The sequence below is a fragment of the Pteropus vampyrus genome, unplaced genomic scaffold (genome assembly GCF_000151845.1).
Source record: "Pteropus vampyrus isolate Shadow unplaced genomic scaffold, Pvam_2.0 Scaffold32, whole genome shotgun sequence".
NCBI classification, from domain to species: domain Eukaryota; kingdom Metazoa; phylum Chordata; class Mammalia; order Chiroptera; family Pteropodidae; genus Pteropus; species Pteropus vampyrus.
The window spans coordinates 2821151-2840692 of NW_011888813.1; the positions used below are offsets into that span (position 1 = coordinate 2821151).

General features: G+C 36.8%; 1 protein-coding gene across 3 annotated transcripts in view; it reads left to right on the forward strand.

Annotated features, from left to right (window-relative positions):
- NRXN3 (neurexin 3) overlaps positions 1-14841 on the forward strand; it is a 1427156-nt gene extending 1412315 nt beyond the window's left edge. For 2 of the 3 annotated variants that reach the window (XM_023528802.1, XM_023528803.1), the window contains 2 exons: positions 8334-8353; positions 14540-14841. In XM_023528802.1, coding sequence (XP_023384570.1) covers positions 8334-8353; positions 14540-14841 — 322 coding nt within the window. Of the gene's footprint in view, positions 1-8333; positions 8354-14177 lie in introns of all 3 variants that reach the window. The other variant, XM_023528800.1, reaches the window with a different exon arrangement.
- The last annotated feature ends 4701 nt before the right edge of the window (positions 14842-19542 follow it).

The window sequence follows — 19542 nt, forward strand, 5'->3', positions numbered from 1 at the left end:
TTTTGTGCCTAAAGATTAGCTTCCGTGTAATTTCCCATACTCACCGACAACTTAATGCTGAAAAACATTCTGTTTAAGGGTGGTATTGTGGTTTAATGTAAAACATATAGGATTAGGTACAGTCAAAGCTATTTAGCTTTCTAGTTTTGTAACTTCGGGCAAATTAACTCTGTCAACCAAAGTTTACTGATATGTAAGATATGCTTATAATGATTAAGTGAAATAAAATATCTAAAGCACTTAACACAATGTCTGACAGAGAGTACATTCTCAATAACTCTTAAGAACAACTCCTTCTAGGAGTAGGCTTCTGGTTAATTCATGCTTTAACTATATAGTTATAATTTATATTTTCTTCCTCTTTACCCATATTTCTGAGGAAAGCATTATGTTACCCATCTAATTTATATGCATTTGTCCTTAGCATCTATCTTTACTAATCTGGAAGCTCATACGCATTGAGTTTAGGGAATGACTAGGAAATTTCTCATAGTGCCTTCTCTTATCTAAGTAGTTCTGTTTATAAAAATTAAAAATAATCTCATGAGATCTATCTTGCCCACTTAGCCATCTCTACATTCTTCTCCTCCCTGGTAAACCAGCTGCTTGACTCTCAGTTCAGACACAGTCAAAGCCATATAGTCATGATACATCATCTTAATGTCAACTGCATAAGTCTTGGGCAAGCTTTTCATCTTGTTTCTACAGTACTAATTTCCATTAATTACAAAAAGTCCTTGGTGGTATTTTATGAACACTACACATTCTTTGCAATGAAGATGGATTTCAGGAGGAAAGAGGTGTTTTCGAGACATGGTGACTTTTATTGGAATGTGTTGTCAAGTTCAGCTATTTCCTGTGGATGACTTAGAGAACTTAAGGGCCCTGCAGAGAAGAGGCAACAGGATGGAGCCCAGCTGCTACCACCCAAAGAAACACCAGCACAAAGAAAACGGTCAGAATTCTGGTCATAATGGCAGAGTAGAGGAGCTTTTGTGGAAAATAGCAGCAAAATAAACATTATTGAATAATTCATTACTATATAAACACAATCATAAACTGCCATGGTACCAATTGAGGGGAAAAGTCCCACTGCTGCCAGGTTCTGCTGTCAGTGGCTGCAGGGCCACAGCAGGCAAAGATAACCAAGTAAATTTCTCTACCCGGATCGCCATTCCTCCCACTTTTAATTTGTTTGGCCCATTCCTTCCTATTGCCTGAAGACAAGCATCAAATTCTGGCAGCCGTAGATCTGAATATTGTGTTTATTTTCTCTTTAACTTTCACAACTCAAAGGAAAGCTTGAGTTTTTAATAAATATCCCACTACCAGTTTATGAAAGGGAGAATGAATTAGATAGTGATGTATTTTTCAGAAAGCTTTTTAAGCCAGCTGTGGATGAGAAGGTCCAATTTGCACTGGAACTGCTAACTAGAACTCAGGGAAATCCCATCTGATTTAGAGAAGAGTAAAAGAAAATAGAATGTAGTGCTTCAGTAGTTTACAAAACATTTGCTCAGCGCCTTGTGTAGAAAAAACAGTATGCTAGCAGCTATGTGACACTGCAAGAGAACAGTGGAGTGGCCTCCCCGATCCCTCGCTATGAGTCCAGCACTGTTCTGAGTACAGTGGAGAATAAGGCAAATCTCTGTTCTCATGGAGCTTATATTCCATAAATAAGTGGGCAAGAGTCAACTAGTAAATACTATGCACAGAATCATGAGTTAGTGAGCAGGCTGCTACTAGGCAGTTGTGGATCACCTCTTTGAGGAGTAAAATTGAAGGAGAGACCTGAACTACCAGAAGGAACTAGCCAGACAAAGAGCAAGAAAAGGAGTGTTCCTAGAAGAGAAGCTGGAGGATATTGCCAGAGTCTGAGACATTCAGGGTCACGGGGAGCTGTAGGAAATGAGACTGGAGTGGTAGGCAGATCACAGGGGACTTCTACAGTGGATCAGAGTACAGAATTTTGGTTTGGACAATTCTATCTGAGAAGATTTTAAGCAGGAAAGTGACTTGGTTTGATCTATATTGTACAGTTTTTAAAAATCACTTTGGCTTCATTATGGAGAATGGATTTTAGGAAGCCAAAAATGGAGGTGGGGAGAAGAATTGGGAGGCTACTGCAGAGTCCAAGCAAGGAATTATGGTAGCTTACTCTAGGACGTGGGTAATGGCAATGGACAAAAAGAGATATGTTAGAAATTGGTTGCCAAAGAGGAGTCAGGAGAACTTCCTGTTACACTAGATATGTGGATGTGAGTCAGGGTAGAGGCTCAAGTATGATGACTGATTAGGGTCTTGTATACCTGGGTCAAACACAAGATATGGGAAATCTTGTGTTTTTGTACCTCTGAGAAGAGGTACAAATTTAGGAGGAGAGTCAAATCCAAAATTCTGTTTTGGGCCCTTTTGAATTTGAGATGCCTCTTAGATAGTGAAGCAAAAATGTTGAATAGGCAGTTGAAACTGGAATTCATGAGAATGGTAGGTTTTACAGCCAAGGAGCTGGATGGGATCAACCAGAAAATTAAGGTAGCCTAGGTGCAAGCCTGGGGCCAGCCAAGAGATGGAGATATGAGAGGCCAGGACAGGAGGAGGACAGTTGAAAAAGTCTTTGGCTATTAAAGCTAGAGGAACAAAGTATTTCCGACAGAGCCTTCATTTCTGACTGGCACACAGGTGGCTTTTTATGTTGATAAAATAAATATCTTATATTATCTCATGTCTTGGACTTTAATAGTATTAGAAGGGCCTAATAGTTTGTGAATAATCCTCACGTTCCTAGGATTCCATATCCGAGTTTAGAGTCTCCATTTTTATTCTAAGCCAAACTGTGATTGCGACTTGAGCCACTGATTCTCCCAGAATTCCTCCCCTCATCCCATGGACACATAAAATAACAATTGATGAAATGTATTTCATAGGAGGGACAGATGAGGAAGTTTACCACATGTATCTGATGAAAAATCTTGAATATTTTCATTAGGTATTTGTTATCCAAACTCCTTTCTTTGATCTTCCTGCTTAATTTTTTAAGTCTTCCCTCATATTGTAGTCAGATTCCCAAGAAGTTTCCCTCTTCTGCTCTCCAGGATTTTCCCTCAGAAATTTAAAATACTTAATCTCATGCAAAGTAATTCATTTGGGCCTTCTTCTACCTCGCCTGGATACATTGAAGACAATGCCCTTTAGCAAACAGGACCCACTCTCTCAGAGAGGTGGGTTTGCAACTTGAGTTACTTGAGTATGTCTTTGGGCTTCTTAAGCACAATTCCAAGCAGTTTAGAAACTTATTTCTCTGAAAAAAAAAAAAAAATGCATTCTCTAAGATGAATGTTGACCAGCGAGAGTTCATCCTATTGCATTTGTAGTTTTTAAAAGTTTGATTTTCCATTTAAACAGGATTATTTGGATACGGCAGAATAAAAATGGTCACATCAAAATATACCATGTCAAGTCAAGTGATTGTATTATTTGTTTTCAATGGCAAAAAAAATAAAATAATGCTAAAGCATTCTTTATACCCAGTAGAGATGGAGATACAGAACCATGCAGTTACTGATAACAAAAACCTTGTGTAGACAGCTAACGAAAGATGAAACTGTGACATGATTATGAGTTGCTAGCAATATTATAGAAATATAGAAACCAAACAAACTTTATGCATGTTAACTGATGGCTGACATATTATAAAAATGTGTATGCACTGCATTTAGGTTGCGTTGGCTTCATTTGAAACTCTTGCTTCCATGGGTTTAAAAAATACATATTTTATTTGCGAAGTAACAACCATAAATTTTGGTATGTTCGATTATTAAAGCCAGTATTTTCCAAAATGTAAGTGGTGTCCTACTTGTACGAATTTTAAAACAGGCTACTTTGAAGTAGGTAAATTACTCAGTAGAAACCTCAGGAGACCCAAAGTGCTGCTATATCTTCCTCAAAACACCTTATTATCCAGGAGTATGTATACACTGGAAGTATACTTAGACCAGTTATGTTTCCTATTTTAAGAAATTGCCTATGATACAAAAACAGCCCATATGAACATTGTCATAACTATCTTTGTGCAACAGAAGTCATTTGATGCCTTCTGGGGCCATAGGGCATTGTAAGGTCTTCTCATACGATAAAATTAAATGTTAAAAATATAATTAATCACCCCCCCCCAAAATCACCTAAATAACAACAAGGGTTTTTCTTTTCCTATACTATAGGGATTTTTTTTTCACCTCCTAAAACCTCCCAGCTGTCCTTTGTGAAGTTCCTAGAATAATGATTACCATTATTAAACCAGAGACTAAAAATCTTGGTACGGACTGACCCATGGGGACACATTACTAGCATTATTTTAATATAAAATAATAAAAGGGGCGTCTCATAGGGGGCAAAAGTCTGACTCATCCTCACAATATATTCTATTTGCCAAAGTCATCCCCCAAAAAAACATTCTTGGGAGTGATTGGAATTGGCTGTCAGAACCAGGTGCTCTCAAGGGTCTTGCCTTTGTGGTTTGCCTACCCAGGTTTCCCAGTCCTTGGTTGAACATTAATGTTCTCACAGGGATGTAATATTGACTATAACTCTTGTGATCTCTTCCAGTAGAGGCTGAGGCCATTTGTAAAAAAACTCCTTTCCCACATCCCTTCCACAGTATCTTTCCCTCGATATTCACACATACACTCACTCACCCTCTCTCTCTTCTCCTTTTCTCAAGGTAGGCTGAATGGAATATTTTGTTTCCCAAGTGGTCTCTAGAAGACTGGTATGGTTTTCCCCATTGGACTCCAATAAACCAGGCTCATCTCCTAATCGTAGGTTACAGACATGGACATGATGCCATTATGCTCTTTGGGGTTTTGCCTCAATTACTAAAAATATAGTATGTGTATAGATGATTGATAGATGATAGATGATAGATGATAGATGATAGATAGATAGATAGATAGATAGATAGATAGATAGATGATAGATGATTAATAGGTAGGTAGATAGATGATAGATATAGATAGATGATAATTGATAGATGATAGATGGTTGATAGATGATAGATATAGATAGATGATAGATAAATAGGTAGATAGATGATAGATAGATGATAGATGATAGATAGATATAGACAGATGATAGTTATAGATAGATAGTAGATGAATAGATATCTATCTATCTATCTATCTATATATGCTATTTCATTTATCAGTTTCATTTTATTAAGCCCCTGTTGTCACCCTTGGTGCCCTTTCAATTTGGCAATGCCCAAGAACACTCATTTGGGACAATGTTAGTTATAATCTCTATGCCTTATCAAATATGTCTTCTTAGGCTATGAGTGAATATGGGATACATTTCCTAGAACAGAACCTATGTCTATTTTTACTTGCATTCCTGCCACTACGGGCTCTACTTCAACCCCCAACATGCATACACATATATATGTCCACGCTTTCCTTCTTGAAATTGGCGAGAAGTCTTGGATGTCCTTTGCTCCTACTGGAAGGGTGTGAAACTAAATCCGATCCCTTTCTCCTACTTCCAAATCAGTTTGTCTTGCTGACCTCTTCCCAACCCTAGCTTGCTGTTCTGTTTTTCTATTTTCCCTAAATGCAACTTACTTTAAGCATGTATGAACTGGATTAACATTCTTACAATTAAAGGACAATAGATGATTACCCATTTGTCAGTCTTAGCCACTCCTCTTTTAAAATGTCTACTTATGACGTACATCCAGACTGCACGCCCTTTTTATTTTTTTAAAGAAGCAAAACCAAATTTAAAAAAAAAATTTAAGAAAATGCAAAATTTCTTTTTAAAAAAATGCAAAATTTGTTTTTAATTTTGGCTATCACTAAAAGGGGAATCAACAAGCCAGAAAATGAAAAGCAAAAAACGTGTCCCCTGACTGCTCTGTCTGTGCCTCCTCAGCGTGTGCATCTGGTTGTTCATCTCTGAAAGTGTGTGAAATACCTTTTTATAAAAACTTTTTTTTTTGGTCCTTTACTCCCTTCTTGTTTGGGAATTAAGTGCTTTTTGTATTATATATATCTATCTATATATATATATATATATATATATAAAATATTGGTGTGTTTCTTTTTAATTGCTAGATCTTTAGATTTGGTTTTATCCAAAATTATGAGAAAAAAGTTATGAATTGTTTTCTGCAATTTATCCCCACTCCCTCTTTAAATGTGGAACAACTTCAGCTGCAGAATCTCCACATCCACATCTTTCAAATTAGTCCGTCTCATTGGGAATCACATGCACCACGGGTGGCAAGGGGGAAATGGATGACGTTATTCAGACGGCGCCATTTCTATGTAGGGAAGTAATTATCAACCCCACCAGCAGGCTCCCTATATTACAACTGTACCTGTCCATTGCCTCTGCCGATCTCTAAGCCCTTCCCCTAACTCTAGATGGGGCTGTGTGGCTGTTGATGAAGTTGTTCAACTTGAATGCATAAATCTAGTCTCCTTTTTGCTTTCAATCACTATTATTAGTATTATTATTTTATGTATTTTGGCTATTTTTAGCAAGAAAAAAGTTTAACTGTTTTATCATTTGAAAACCATTAATGAAACTGTAATAATTTTTTGAAGTAATTGCATGTTGAAGAAGTTGCAGCTTAGGGTGTGTGAGATTGTCAGTGTTAGAGTTCTGTTCTTTATTTCTGTAGATGGGCATGTGTAGGCTCATTTGTTTTTGTATATTGCCCATCCCTTCCTTACAGCCAGAAGCTCTAATGCAGCTAGATCACTCCGTGCCGCCCTTACATGGACATGGCGACTCACTTACACATTTACTCCCATCATCTTCATCTCTTGTGTAGTACACTCATAGATACGACCCTACCCTTTCTGCATCTTTCCCTCCCATTCCCCTCCTTTCTTTAGCATTGTTCAAATTTTGTGCTGTCATCCATCCCCTTAAATTAAAGAAAGTCTAAAACTTGTCAAAAAGACAAAAAAATAAAAAATTAAATGTATATCTGAGAACCTATAACAATGCAGAAATTCATCCAAAACCCTCTAGAGTCATAGATTTTTTTTTAAGGCAAATTATAAAGGTAAACAGGTTTTTTCTTTAAATTTTTTAAATCATTGCAATCGGAATTATTTCAAATTCAAAATCGATGCCCTCCCAAGCCCCTCAAAGTAAAAATTTGTTAAAGTGCAGATTTTTTTTCTTTTTATGTTATGTGGTGTGGATGTATGTGTTGTTGCCTCCCTGTATCATCCTCTGTTGTAAATTATTATATTTGAAAAATTAGTCATTTTACTCAAAAGTTTTTTTTTAAGAAATGACAACAAAAAAAAAAAAGCAAGTTACAAGAATGTGGCAATTCTGGTTGTCCAAGAGCATTCTTACACAACTTTCTTTTGTAAATTTTTCTTTCATGCCAAAAAACATGCGGGCAATTTGTTGATGTAAGTTGACTATAAATTAATATGGTATGCTTTTTTTTAATTTAAATTATTTTGTCTGTACAGAAATTTCTTTCTTTGTTTTCCAAAAACAGCCTATTTTTTTAATTTGCTTTTACTTTTCTTTCTGTCCTTATATTGTGAATGCCTTGTTGAAGCTATTCCCTCTCCTTCCCTCTAGCTTACTTTAGCCCTGATGTTGATTTTATTTTCTACTCTATGATTTTGAAGACAGTATTAAACATTTTATTTTGTTTATGTCTATTTGCTTAATTTTCAGTGTTATGTTTTGTGCTGAATTGCTTCTAATAATCAATGTGAATTCTACTCTTGGTAGTGGGGGGTGGGGTGAGTAAATTGTTTTTGACATCCAAAGAAAGCCTGGCCTCTTTGCCTGGAGAGAACTTTAAAGCATGGAAAGTAATGGTAGGCTCTACAGTGGGATACTGAATCAGTTACAGCCTACAGGAGGCCTGCACCTTGGAAGAAACTGAGTTAACTCCAAGTGTTATCAGTGGTAATTACAATCTAATTTAACTCCTTAGAAGGAAATCAAAGAAATCTGTCCTTTATTTTTTTCCTTTCTATTTTCCTCAAATGGGGAAATAAGGTACTCTCAAGTAATTCCGGTTGAATTTGGTTATCCAGAATTATACCATCACCACGAGCTACAAAATCAATTTTACTGATAATAAACACATCTAGAATCCCAGATGTTTGGATGTTTGGAGTGTTGTCCTATAATAATGATGCCTTCCTATGTATAGAACTAAGTACTGGTGAAAACACAATACATGGAAGGCACACAGCTTTCTCTCTCTACTCCCCCTTCCCTCTCCACGTTTCTGTTAATAGTTTCCATTTCTCACAAGGATTTAATCAGGTAAGCCTTAAAAGGATCTTAAGATTCTGTCAAAAAGAAACATGTTGATTTTCACACCTGAAGTTTTATTCAGGGAACTTTTCAGGTAGGCATTGCTATTTTGTGTGACTCTAGGGTGAGACTGTCCCTTGGGATCAACGTTGACTTATACTCTTCATGAAACATGGTCAGTAAGAAGTGCTATACAATTTTTAAATACAGAGATTACCTGTTTCATTTTAATTTTAGATATTTGTGTTATCTGAAACTTTTACAGAAATATCACACTGAATAGTGGATAATAGGTATGTTTCCAACCCAGCAGCTTTAATGATTGGGCTTTCTCTACCTAGTTTTGTATAACTTTAGATTGTTTAACATTTTGGATGATAATTTCCTGTTTAAAACTAAGAACTTCCTAAATGGGGCTTTACTTTATCTGATTGAATTGAAAGCTTTTATTTTTGTTGAATAAGCTATCCACAGGTCATTGTAATAAAAGGCTAATCTTTTTTTTAAAATACAAGTTCTTTGAACTATAATAAATCATTCCTCAATCTCTGCATTTAAAATAGCCTTAGTAATCTGCATCCTATATTATCATACATCTACCTTAGCATGAGGCTACTGCATAAAAAATAGTCAGAAGAAAGTAAACAATGTTTTCAGTGTTGGTAGATGTAAAATGTTAGTAGAAATGATATTAGTAATTAGCATTTCAGGGTAGCAATAGGCTCTGTGCTAGATACTCAACATGCATTATAATAACATTAAAATGCATTATTATTATTTGCCTTGGTGGTTTGAGGTAGGCTGTGTTATTATTCTCATTTTACAGAGAGTTTAAGAAATTTAACCAAATTCATATGGCTAGTAAGCCACAGAGCTGTGATGTTAACTTGAGTCTGAGTGACTTCAGAGGCAAAGCTCTTATTCAATAAACAAATGAAAAACTCCACTTGACATTCCTTATTTTACAATAGATAATATGTCAAGGAGCTATGGTTCATCTTACCTGAGCATATGTTGAAAAATGGAATCTGTATCAAACCCACTTCTAACAAACTAGAAAAACATGCCCTACCTAGAGATTCTCATCTCGTTAAAATGTTAGTTAAGCCCCTTTAAGACACTTGCATTTATGTGGTGTCTTCTCCCTAGGTACTTGCCATGTTTGTCTGTGGCTATTTTTCCTAAAGGTAGATGGAGGACAATTTCATAGTTACAAGCTTTGGAATATTGATGTGCTGCAGGTACTCACTTCTGTGGCACCAAATAACTCAATGAGTATCATCCAACGACCAATTTCATGGGAAAAGGGATCATTTCTCCCCATTATATGTGAACTTTCAAGCAGAGAATTAGAAAAGTGCAAATAAAATATGAGATAAAGAACTTAAATATACATAAAAGAAATTCAGAGAATTGGAGCATGGTGTCTTCTCCCAGAGTCTCACTCTTCAGGGTCCTTGTTTTGGTGTTTTTGTAACTTCTTAGACCCAAATATCTACAGAGAGACGAAGGATGGAGCTACATTGAAACTTCATGCTGCTCTTATTTTTCAGATGACCCATTCACCGTCCCATACAACATTCTCACAGTTCAGAAGAGTTCTACTAAATTTTTAATACACTGTCTTTGTCGGTGGCACAGAGCCCCTTTTGCTGGATATCAGCCCTAGAGACATGAATTATATATCTATAAATACACTCATAAAGCAAAAAAGCAGGGCAGCCTTCAGGGCTAAAATAGACCTTTTATATCCCTAGTGATCTCTCTAGTTTAAAGAAAAGCACAACCCTGTCAGAAAAGGGTATATGTTCCCAATTTAAAATGATAACTTTAAGGAATACAGATCTTATTCCAAACCAAAGAAAAATTCTGACGATGGAATAGGAAATTAAGAGTGTTGATGGATTATAGGTTTTGTATCACTCTGCCTATAACCTCTTATGACTTTATGACTTCTGTGAATACTTTTGGAAGCATAGACATCTGGTAGATCACTGACCCCACAAACTTTGGGCAATGAAAAAAAATATCAGCTGCTCCGACATTTCTGAGGATAGTCACTTTGGATTAAAAGAAGCAAAGTCATAAATAGACTTCCACAATCTTCAAGTCATTTCCATTAAGGATTTAATAATGGGAGAAATACATCTCTCCTCTCCTCATCTCAAAAGATGTGTGCCCATGGACTCCCAGGATACTATAACTATCTTAACTCTTAAACATGGAATTTGATATTGATTATGTATATACTCCTACTTACACACTGTCCAGGCACCTTCCATGTTAGCAGTTACCTAAAATCTTCCACCTTTTGTCACTGTAATTCTCATTTGTAATAATGACCCCCACATCCCAGTTGACTTTCTTTTAAAGACATTCTTCCAGTTCCTTGAGATTCCAAGAAAGGGGAGATTCTGAAAGCTTCTACCATTTCGCTGGCTAAATACCACTGGAATTTGGCATCCAATTTCCCTGACAGAGGGCATCATTTATTATTTTTGTCACTGATAGCATAATTAATAAAAGCAAAGAGAACTGAAGATTGGTAGTTTTGAGAGCTTCTGTCATTTAAACTCTTCAATAACATACCCATTATTTAGTTTTGAACTCAGCTCTTACCATTTCAATTTGGGGTTCATTAGGGTCTCAGCGACCTTTTAGAAGCTCTTTATAAATTAGTGAGCTTCAAAGACCCTCTTTCCATCTCATTATGAAAAGGGTGGTTTTTATTTATTTTATTTTATTTTTCTGGTAATCCAAAAGAGGTGTTCAGATTAGAGTGCTGACTGAGAAGGGAATAAGCACAGAAAAGTGGGGGTGATTCTACCACAGAGTGAGCAGTTTGTAGATACTATAGGTTCTTAACGACAAAGACACTGCAGAAGCTTTAGCTAAGATTGAAATAGAGAGGGGAAAAATAGGCAAATTTAAGACTCCACTTGGATGTCACAGATGGTACACTAAAATTGCAAATGAATGCACTCTGTAATCATGAAGACAGCGATCTTAATCTCACTTAAAGGGACACTAGCATCCTAAACAATTTGCCTTTATATTTAAATAATTTGTACCAGGTCTTTGACTCCCAATAAATCAGTTATTCCTTATCCTTTAACCAAGTTTCCTTTCTGCTTAACCCTGCACGTGGGGTAGATTTTCATCATTGCTCTAAGGAACAAATGAGTTGACATTTGTGCCAAAAAAGGCACACACATGCTAAATCTGTGTTCTAGGTGAGATGGGGGAGAACTCTTGCCTTTTTCTCTGAAGAAAAGTAAAATCACCTCCAAGTAATCTCTAGGGAACCTTTAAACAGATTTCATGAGCCTTCGCTTCTCTCTCCTCATTGTTCTCTTATTCGAACATCACCTTTTTCCATGTAGCACCTTAGATACTACACTCAAGACCCTATACTAGAAGAATGAGGAGAAAAGTTAGCTCAGGGTTAGTTTTGTGACTGGCTTACCTTTAGGGAAACATGCTCCAGATCCCATTTATAAAAACTAGCAAAAGTGTATAAATAATGCATTAAATAAGTTACAAGACATATGAATTATATATGTTCACAATATAAAAAAAAAAAAAAAAAAAGGCATACTGGTCCAGTAAAGCCAATCTGAAGCTTTGACAATCCTCAAAGATCATTTTGCTTAATAGCTTCAAACTTCGAGCACTAAAAAAGAAGCTTGGGTTTAGAGCACGGACCAAATTATCATCTTGAGATTCTCAGGAAGGTTCTTGTTTTATTTCCCCACATATGGTAACATTATTTGGTAGGCCAGAGAAGATTGTACAGTGCTCCATTATCCCTTCCGTTCCAAATGATACTCATTACATACATTATTGCTACCCTCCCCAGCTCAATTTCTCTCTGTGTAGCACAATGTTATTGGCCAAATAGGGAGGGAATAAAGGCTTCTGATGTGGGCGCAAGCAGTTCTTCTCAGGTACTATGAAAATATGCTTTCTTCTCAAGAGGCCCTTCTCTTAGCACACCTAAAATATAGACAGTTTCGATGCAGCAGTACTAACTGGGGCACAGGAAATGTTTAAAGATATAAAGTGTGGAAAGCTAAGCAGAGAGTTCTAATGTGTGAGTCAGTCTTTGTAGGAAGAACCTGGGAAGACTGTAAGCTCAAAGGCTTATCCACCTGGTGTGTCCCCAGAACTTTGTAATATTGAGCCACATGTCTGGGCTTGTCACCTCAACCAAGTCATAGCTGATAACAGATGCTCAAGCAACAACCATCCCATCAGGGCAAAGTTACTACTAAAGGCGGAACACACGAGAACATCGTACGTGATTGAGAGCTTACTTACCCAACTCAGGAAGAGGCCTTGGACAGCATCTCAGCTAACAGGGGAACATGATGCCATCCTTGCTAGAGGGTTTTTAAAAACAATAGTTGGAATAAATATTTTGGACAAAATTCAATGAAGAGACATAAACCGTGACTTCTCAAGATTCTTCCTCTGTTTGAAAAATAACACTATAAAGAGACACAGAAGAAACTCTGATGATCTTGCTTATATACATGAATAATAAGTGTGGCCCTACGGTTAAGTAACATCCCACATAGAACATTTGTGATACCCATGATCTGCAAGGCACCACGATTTAGTGAACTATTCTGAACTTTCTTTCCTGACCTAGCCTACATGTTCATAAGTGCAATAACTGGGATCTGTGGGTAAACCAATATTTTTTGCCAACCCAAGTAAAAAACAACAATTTTCAAAACTCACTTTGCTATCTCTACATTTCTAAATCTAAAAGTGAATTTCCAGTAAGTCATAGCTGTCTGGGCTGGGTATTTTTAAAATCTAGCATCCAGCTCAGGATATATTGCATATAGCATAAAAGCAATGCATTAACATATTAGACCAATGCAAGGAAAGTTGTCATTTAATGGGGGAATTTCTGGAAGAGCATAGTCAAAACGGGTTTATTAGATGAACAATTTCAACCTCATATAACTTCCCCTCACTTAGCATATAGTAAATGAAGACTGCTCTTGATAAATGTGAAATAAAAGACAGTAACTTAAAATATTAAAGACACCATCTTTTATGTTCCTCGATCTTGCTCTCAGTGACATGGAGAATATTTCATTCTCATCCTCATGGGAGCAAAAAACTAGAAACCCAAGAAGGCAATAAAGAAATTCTATGGTTCACAAATTAATCACCTGCATGTGTGTATGTACACAGACACACACACACACACACACACACACACACACACACACACACACGCAGTTTTTACGGCCAGTATTTGCAACAATATAATTGAATGTCATCAACCCAGAAGCAGATCCTGGAAACAGCCTATTTGAATTCTATCTAAATAATTACTTGAGAGCATCTTCAAAATCTATGCCCCGCTATGTGTGGATTTCAGGTTTTGGTGGCAAGAGGCATGTAATGAACGGGCTCTACATCAGCCTAAAAAGGTTAGGCTTCCGCCATATAGGATCCATATGTGGATCCAGGTTATTTTTTTTTTTTTGTAATTTCTGAGGCGTAACCTATGAACTGCTTTCATTGAGAGTGACTGAATTGTGTTTATCTGAAAATATGCTAATTCTGTGTTTCTTTTTCTTTTCAATCCCAGGAGGTGAATTAGTTATCCCTCTTCTTGTAGAAGACCCTTTAGCTACCCTTCCTATTGCTACTCGTGCACCTTCCATTACACTCCCCCCTACCTTCCGCCCCCTCCTCACCATTATTGAGACCACCAAAGATTCCCTGTCCATGACCTCTGAGGCGGGGTTACCTTGCTTGTCGGACCAAGGCAGCGATGGTTGTGATGATGATGGCTTGGTGATATCTGGGTATGGCTCAGGGGAAACCTTTGACTCTAACCTGCCCCCTACTGATGATGAAGATTTTTACACCACCTTCTCCTTGGTAACAGATAAGAGTCTTTCCACTTCAATCTTCGAAGGTGGCTACAAAGCACATGCGCCCAAGTGGGAATCCAAGGACTTTAGACCTAACAAAGTCTCCGAAACTAGTAGGACTACTACCACATCTTTGTCCCCTGAGCTCATCCGCTTCACAGCTTCCTCCTCGTCTGGGATGGTGCCCAAATTGCCAGCTGGCAAAATGAATAACCGTGATCTCAAACCCCAGCCTGATATAGTCTTGCTTCCGTTGCCCACTGCCTATGAGCTAGACAGCACCAAACTGAAGAGCCCACTAATTACTTCCCCCATGTTCCGTAATGTGCCCACAGCAAACCCCACGGAGCCAGGAGTCAGACGGGTTCCGGGGGCCTCAGAGGTGATCCGGGAGTCGAGCAGTACAACAGGGATGGTCGTCGGCATTGTGGCTGCTGCCGCCCTCTGCATCTTGATCCTCCTGTACGCCATGTACAAGTACAGGAACAGGGACGAGGGGTCCTATCAAGTGGACGAGACGCGGAACTACATCAGCAACTCGGCCCAGAGCAACGGCACGCTTCTCAAGGAGAAGCAGCAGAGCTCGAAGAGCGGCCACAAGAAACAGAAAAACAAGGACAAAGAGTATTATGTGTAAAAATGACACCGCTAACAATATCTGAATTTAAAACAGAATTATTTATACATCAGTATATAAATACTTGCAAAATGGGATTGAACAGATGTCAGAACTGTGCTAACTATAAGGTGGGGTATACCATGACTATGGTGGGGAAAACCGTTTTTAAAAGGACGCACACAAAGCTGTACCTACCTTTACGGTTCAGCCATGGCTGCTTTGATTCAGTCATCGCCCGGAGACAGAAAGTTCTTTCTGCCCTGCTGTACCATAAAGCACATACTTTGCGCTCTGGAGCAAGCAGATGGCTCCCCCACTTTTGCAGACTTGGGAGCTTCCTTCTCTTGAGGACCTTTCACCCAAGGTAGAAGACTTGATGGCTTACTTGTTCCATAACTCCAAGTGAGTCTGTAACAATGTTTGTGAAGCTTGACTGTAACAATGTTTTTTTTTGTTGTTGTTTAATTATGTAAAAAACAAAAACACAACAAAAAAAGAAAAGAAAAATGTTAAAAACAAAAACAAACAAACAAAAAAAACACCCTTATCTGGTTCTGGCCAATGCGTGTAACTTTTCAAGATCTGAGGGGAAAAATGGCTTTTGGGTTTTTGTTTATTTTTTGAGAATGACTGGACATAAGTTATGAAGAAGAGGAAAAAAAAAAAAACTCAGAAAGACTATTGCCATATGAACTCAAAATCTACCATGGTGTTCACTCTACATATCAGGTTGTGGTGTTTTTAGAATCTGTTGTTTGTTTCCTATATGATGCTTTGCTGAACACATAGCAAAATTAAGTGATGGATGATAATATTGATTTGAAAAGCTGGTCCCTCAAGATCTAGTTCCAGAATTTGCCACCCAAACCCTGAACAGATGGGGTTAGGGCTGGTTTTATCAGAGCTATTGGCTTTACTTAACAATATTGCTCCTGTCCATTAGCCCAGCCAAATTGTGGTAAAGGAGAGAGCCCCACAAACTAAAACAGAGCCTTTCCTACCTAGGGAAGGGAACCGGGGGTGGGCTGGATATGTGACTGGTTGAAATGCATGCAAATATAGATGAAAAGACAATACTAAAAGTCTGTTAATGAATCAAAACAGACACTGGGGAGTTCAAATTGTGATGGAACCACAAAAGGTCACACAAGCCAAACATGATATGACAAGAGTGCAAGATACATAGTTCTTCCCCCACCCCCAACATGATAATGTTTTTCATAGTGGTTTAATTTTGTAGCCTGACACAGATAACTCGATCCATCCATTTGCTCATGTCTCCCTTCACCCATCTTTTCTAAAACTAAACAAATGAATAATAAATGAGTAAAGCTGCTGTGACACACACACAAAAGGAATTTAATAGTATAATATATATATAAATAAATATATATACAGATATATTTATCATGGTATGTTTGAGGGGATGACTGAAACAGGGAAACTGTTAAAGTCTTGAACTGGATTGAGAATGTTGTTTTAAAAGAAAATAACAAAACAACAAAAAAGTAAACCTTAAAATGTGAAGAAAGTATGAGTTTTAGTTTTGTCACAGTTAACTGTGTCAAAGAGAATTTAAAAATCTTCTCAGATTTTGTTTACATATTTTACTACATTTTTGCTGGTATAATTCCTTAGCCACCCATGTACATACTGCTTTCAGAACTGTTCTTTCCTTTCTATTCGTTTCAGTTTGTTTGGTTTATATTCCAGTTGTATTTCTTTTCCTTATTTTAATTTTTATGAAGAGGAAACAATGTACAGAAAAACAAATTGGTTGTGTGGCCATAGCTATCCAAAAAGCAAGAGACAAAGCAAGGCAAATATTCACACAAAATGAAGTGTGTCCTCTGGAGGGTCGGATAGATACAATTTCTTTTGTACACATGAAAATCAATCAGCTGTTTAGATTTAGAAATCTACTCTTGCTGGTCTTTGTAAGCTGCATGAATATTTGACTTTGAAAAAATATCTTAAAGACATGGGGCAAAAAGTGCAATCTAAACAATGGTAGCCTTTACTAAAATCTATGGAAAGAGGTGTTCCTCATTGATATCTGATATTTCAATGTGTTAAGAGTTTTGGATTTTTTTTTTTTGTCATTAAAAAGACAGGATTATGAAGAGATATCAAAGCACGATTTTAGATAACCTAAATGGCCCAACCTATATGAAGTTGATTATATCTCGATGTCTTTAAAAGATTGCTGTTCTTGGAGTCTTAAGGTCTTGTGAACTGATTTTCTGCTTTCTTTCTTTCCATTTTTTAAAATTTGAGTAAAAATACATTTGTTACATTCCTTTTAGTGTAAGTTCTATTTGGACAATTTTATGGGAACATGTGCATTCTGTATGTGAGCTATCATATTCCTGTTGTTTTATGAGCAGACTCTTAAGGAATTTATTTTATGATGTTGTGATGTTACTGCTTTTTTTTTTCTTTTTCTCTTTTATTTTATATTTGCATTTTCGTTCAAGGATATGCTTAGCAATAAAATGTTCTTCCCAAAACCTTGTATGATGATGCATTTTTATTTTCTAAACATTTGGTGAAAGGTCTTACACCGAAGCTAAACTTTTCATATCTTATCAAAATCTACGTAAGCTAGGACCGTTTCACGTGAAATAAAATGAAGGACCACTTTCTAATCGGTTACTTATTACTTATATAAACTTATCAAAAGTGGCATATTTATGAGCTAAACAATTACTGTCTGTCAACTGAGGCATTATTAGTTAGAGAAACCAGGAAAGAAAACACTTTTCTGAACAGGTAAGGTGGCAGAGCATTGTATTTTGGAAAAGATTATTGAATATCACATATTTTTAAGTGTTTTCTAACTTTTATGTATTTTCTATAAGTCCACAAACTTCAAACAGTTCTCCAGAACTGTGTTCACATAGTACCTTAACAGCTAACAGCTTTAGATGCCTTCTTTCCAAGCCTCCTGCCATACTGAAAATTTTTTTAAAAGCACTAAATCTAAAAGCAAAATTTAAATGAGTGCTTAAATTTTAACAGCTTCTTTCTAGATTTTCAGATAAAATTCTGGAAATGTTTATTGTAACTGGAACCTTTTTTATAGCAGACGTGTCCTTGATTTGCTGATTCCCTAAGCCATGTGCTTACTTTACCAACTGGAGAATTTATCATGATATTCCACATTTTTCACCATGATCCAGAAATGTGAGTTAACTGAACAGCTGTACTATATCCATACATTGGTTAAAAACAAATATTTTTCACCATTCCTTCAGATTTCATTAATGGAATGGTTATGCTATTGACTATCATGGGAATGGAAAAAAAATGAGGATCAATGATGTCAAACTATGGAAAGTTCTTTCAGTTCTTGTTTCAGATAATTTATGTAAAGTAAAGCAGTCATTTTTTTAATGTTCATGATGTGACAGGTACTGTGTTAAGTGTTTTGGATCTATGTTGTGTGTTAACCCCTGAATGGTAAATAGTATTTTCCTTATCTTAAAGATGCAAAAACAAAGACACAGAGTGCTTAATGACAACTTGGCTAATATGGTTCTGATCATGTTAGAAGTCGGGCCTTGCAGACATGGAAGTCAGTGGGATGTCATGGAAAGGGTATAGACACTAAGACCAGACAGAGTTGGATTAGAACCCCAGCTGGATTAGTCACTGTGTATTGGCAAAATTAACAGTCTCTCAGAGATTTGGCTTCCTCACCTGAAAAATGTAGCACCTCACAACCTTGCCTTTCATTGTAGTTTGGGGGACAAAAATGAAATAATATGAAGTGTTTTCATTGTGATTGATATAGACTAGGGGCTCAAAAGGTTAGTCTTCTTCACTTTGTGTCCTATGCTATTCTCTTTATGACAGCTGCCTTCTAGAATTAGAAATTCTGTGCTACATTCTACAATAAAAAAGATTTATTTAGTAGTTGAGCAATGTTGCCAAATTATGACTAGGGTTTACTAGCTATATTTAACAAAACTAGTCTTTTTCTAGTCATATACTTGATTATGGGCATGATTACAACTAGGACATATGTAGCATTGACATTTGGTAGCATAACTGTCTGAAAACACATTTTAAGCAAGAGGCCAGAAGTTCGGGTAAGTAAAGGGAGTATAGATGTGAGAAAATGTTAAGCTTCTCAGTTAAATTTCCAGATGATGGTTAATGTGGTGGAGTCATCAAGATCTAAATGACATTTGCTCAGAAACATTGACTAAAGTCCAACAGAAATAATTTGTCCATGTCTTTCCATGAGGAAGTGGTGAGACCACACCATTACTTTCCAATGTGTTTAACTTTGGCCGTGGGCTTTGGATTCAAAAAACTTATTTTAAATCTTGGCTCCGAATCCTGGGTCTGTCCTTTACTAGCTGTTAATCCTTGAGTAAGGTGTGCATGACTCTAGCTTCGCCATGAGATTGGAATGATATCACCCTCCTCTTACTATTCTATAATTAAATGAGCTAATGTGAATTTAAGTGCCTGGACATAAGCATAGTGGCTGGCCCACAATCATCAAACAATGATAGCTAAATTGTCACTTTAATCATCTTGTCATCCTAGAACAAAAAGAAGCCAAAATTTCTTCTAAAATCTAGAAAGAATACATACTGCAGAGCTCCAGACAATCGTATGTCTATAACCTAAAATTGCAATTGTCTTTATTCCCCTGCAGTTGAAATCACATTGATTTATTGTTTCTTTGAGTTCTCCTTGAGTCTT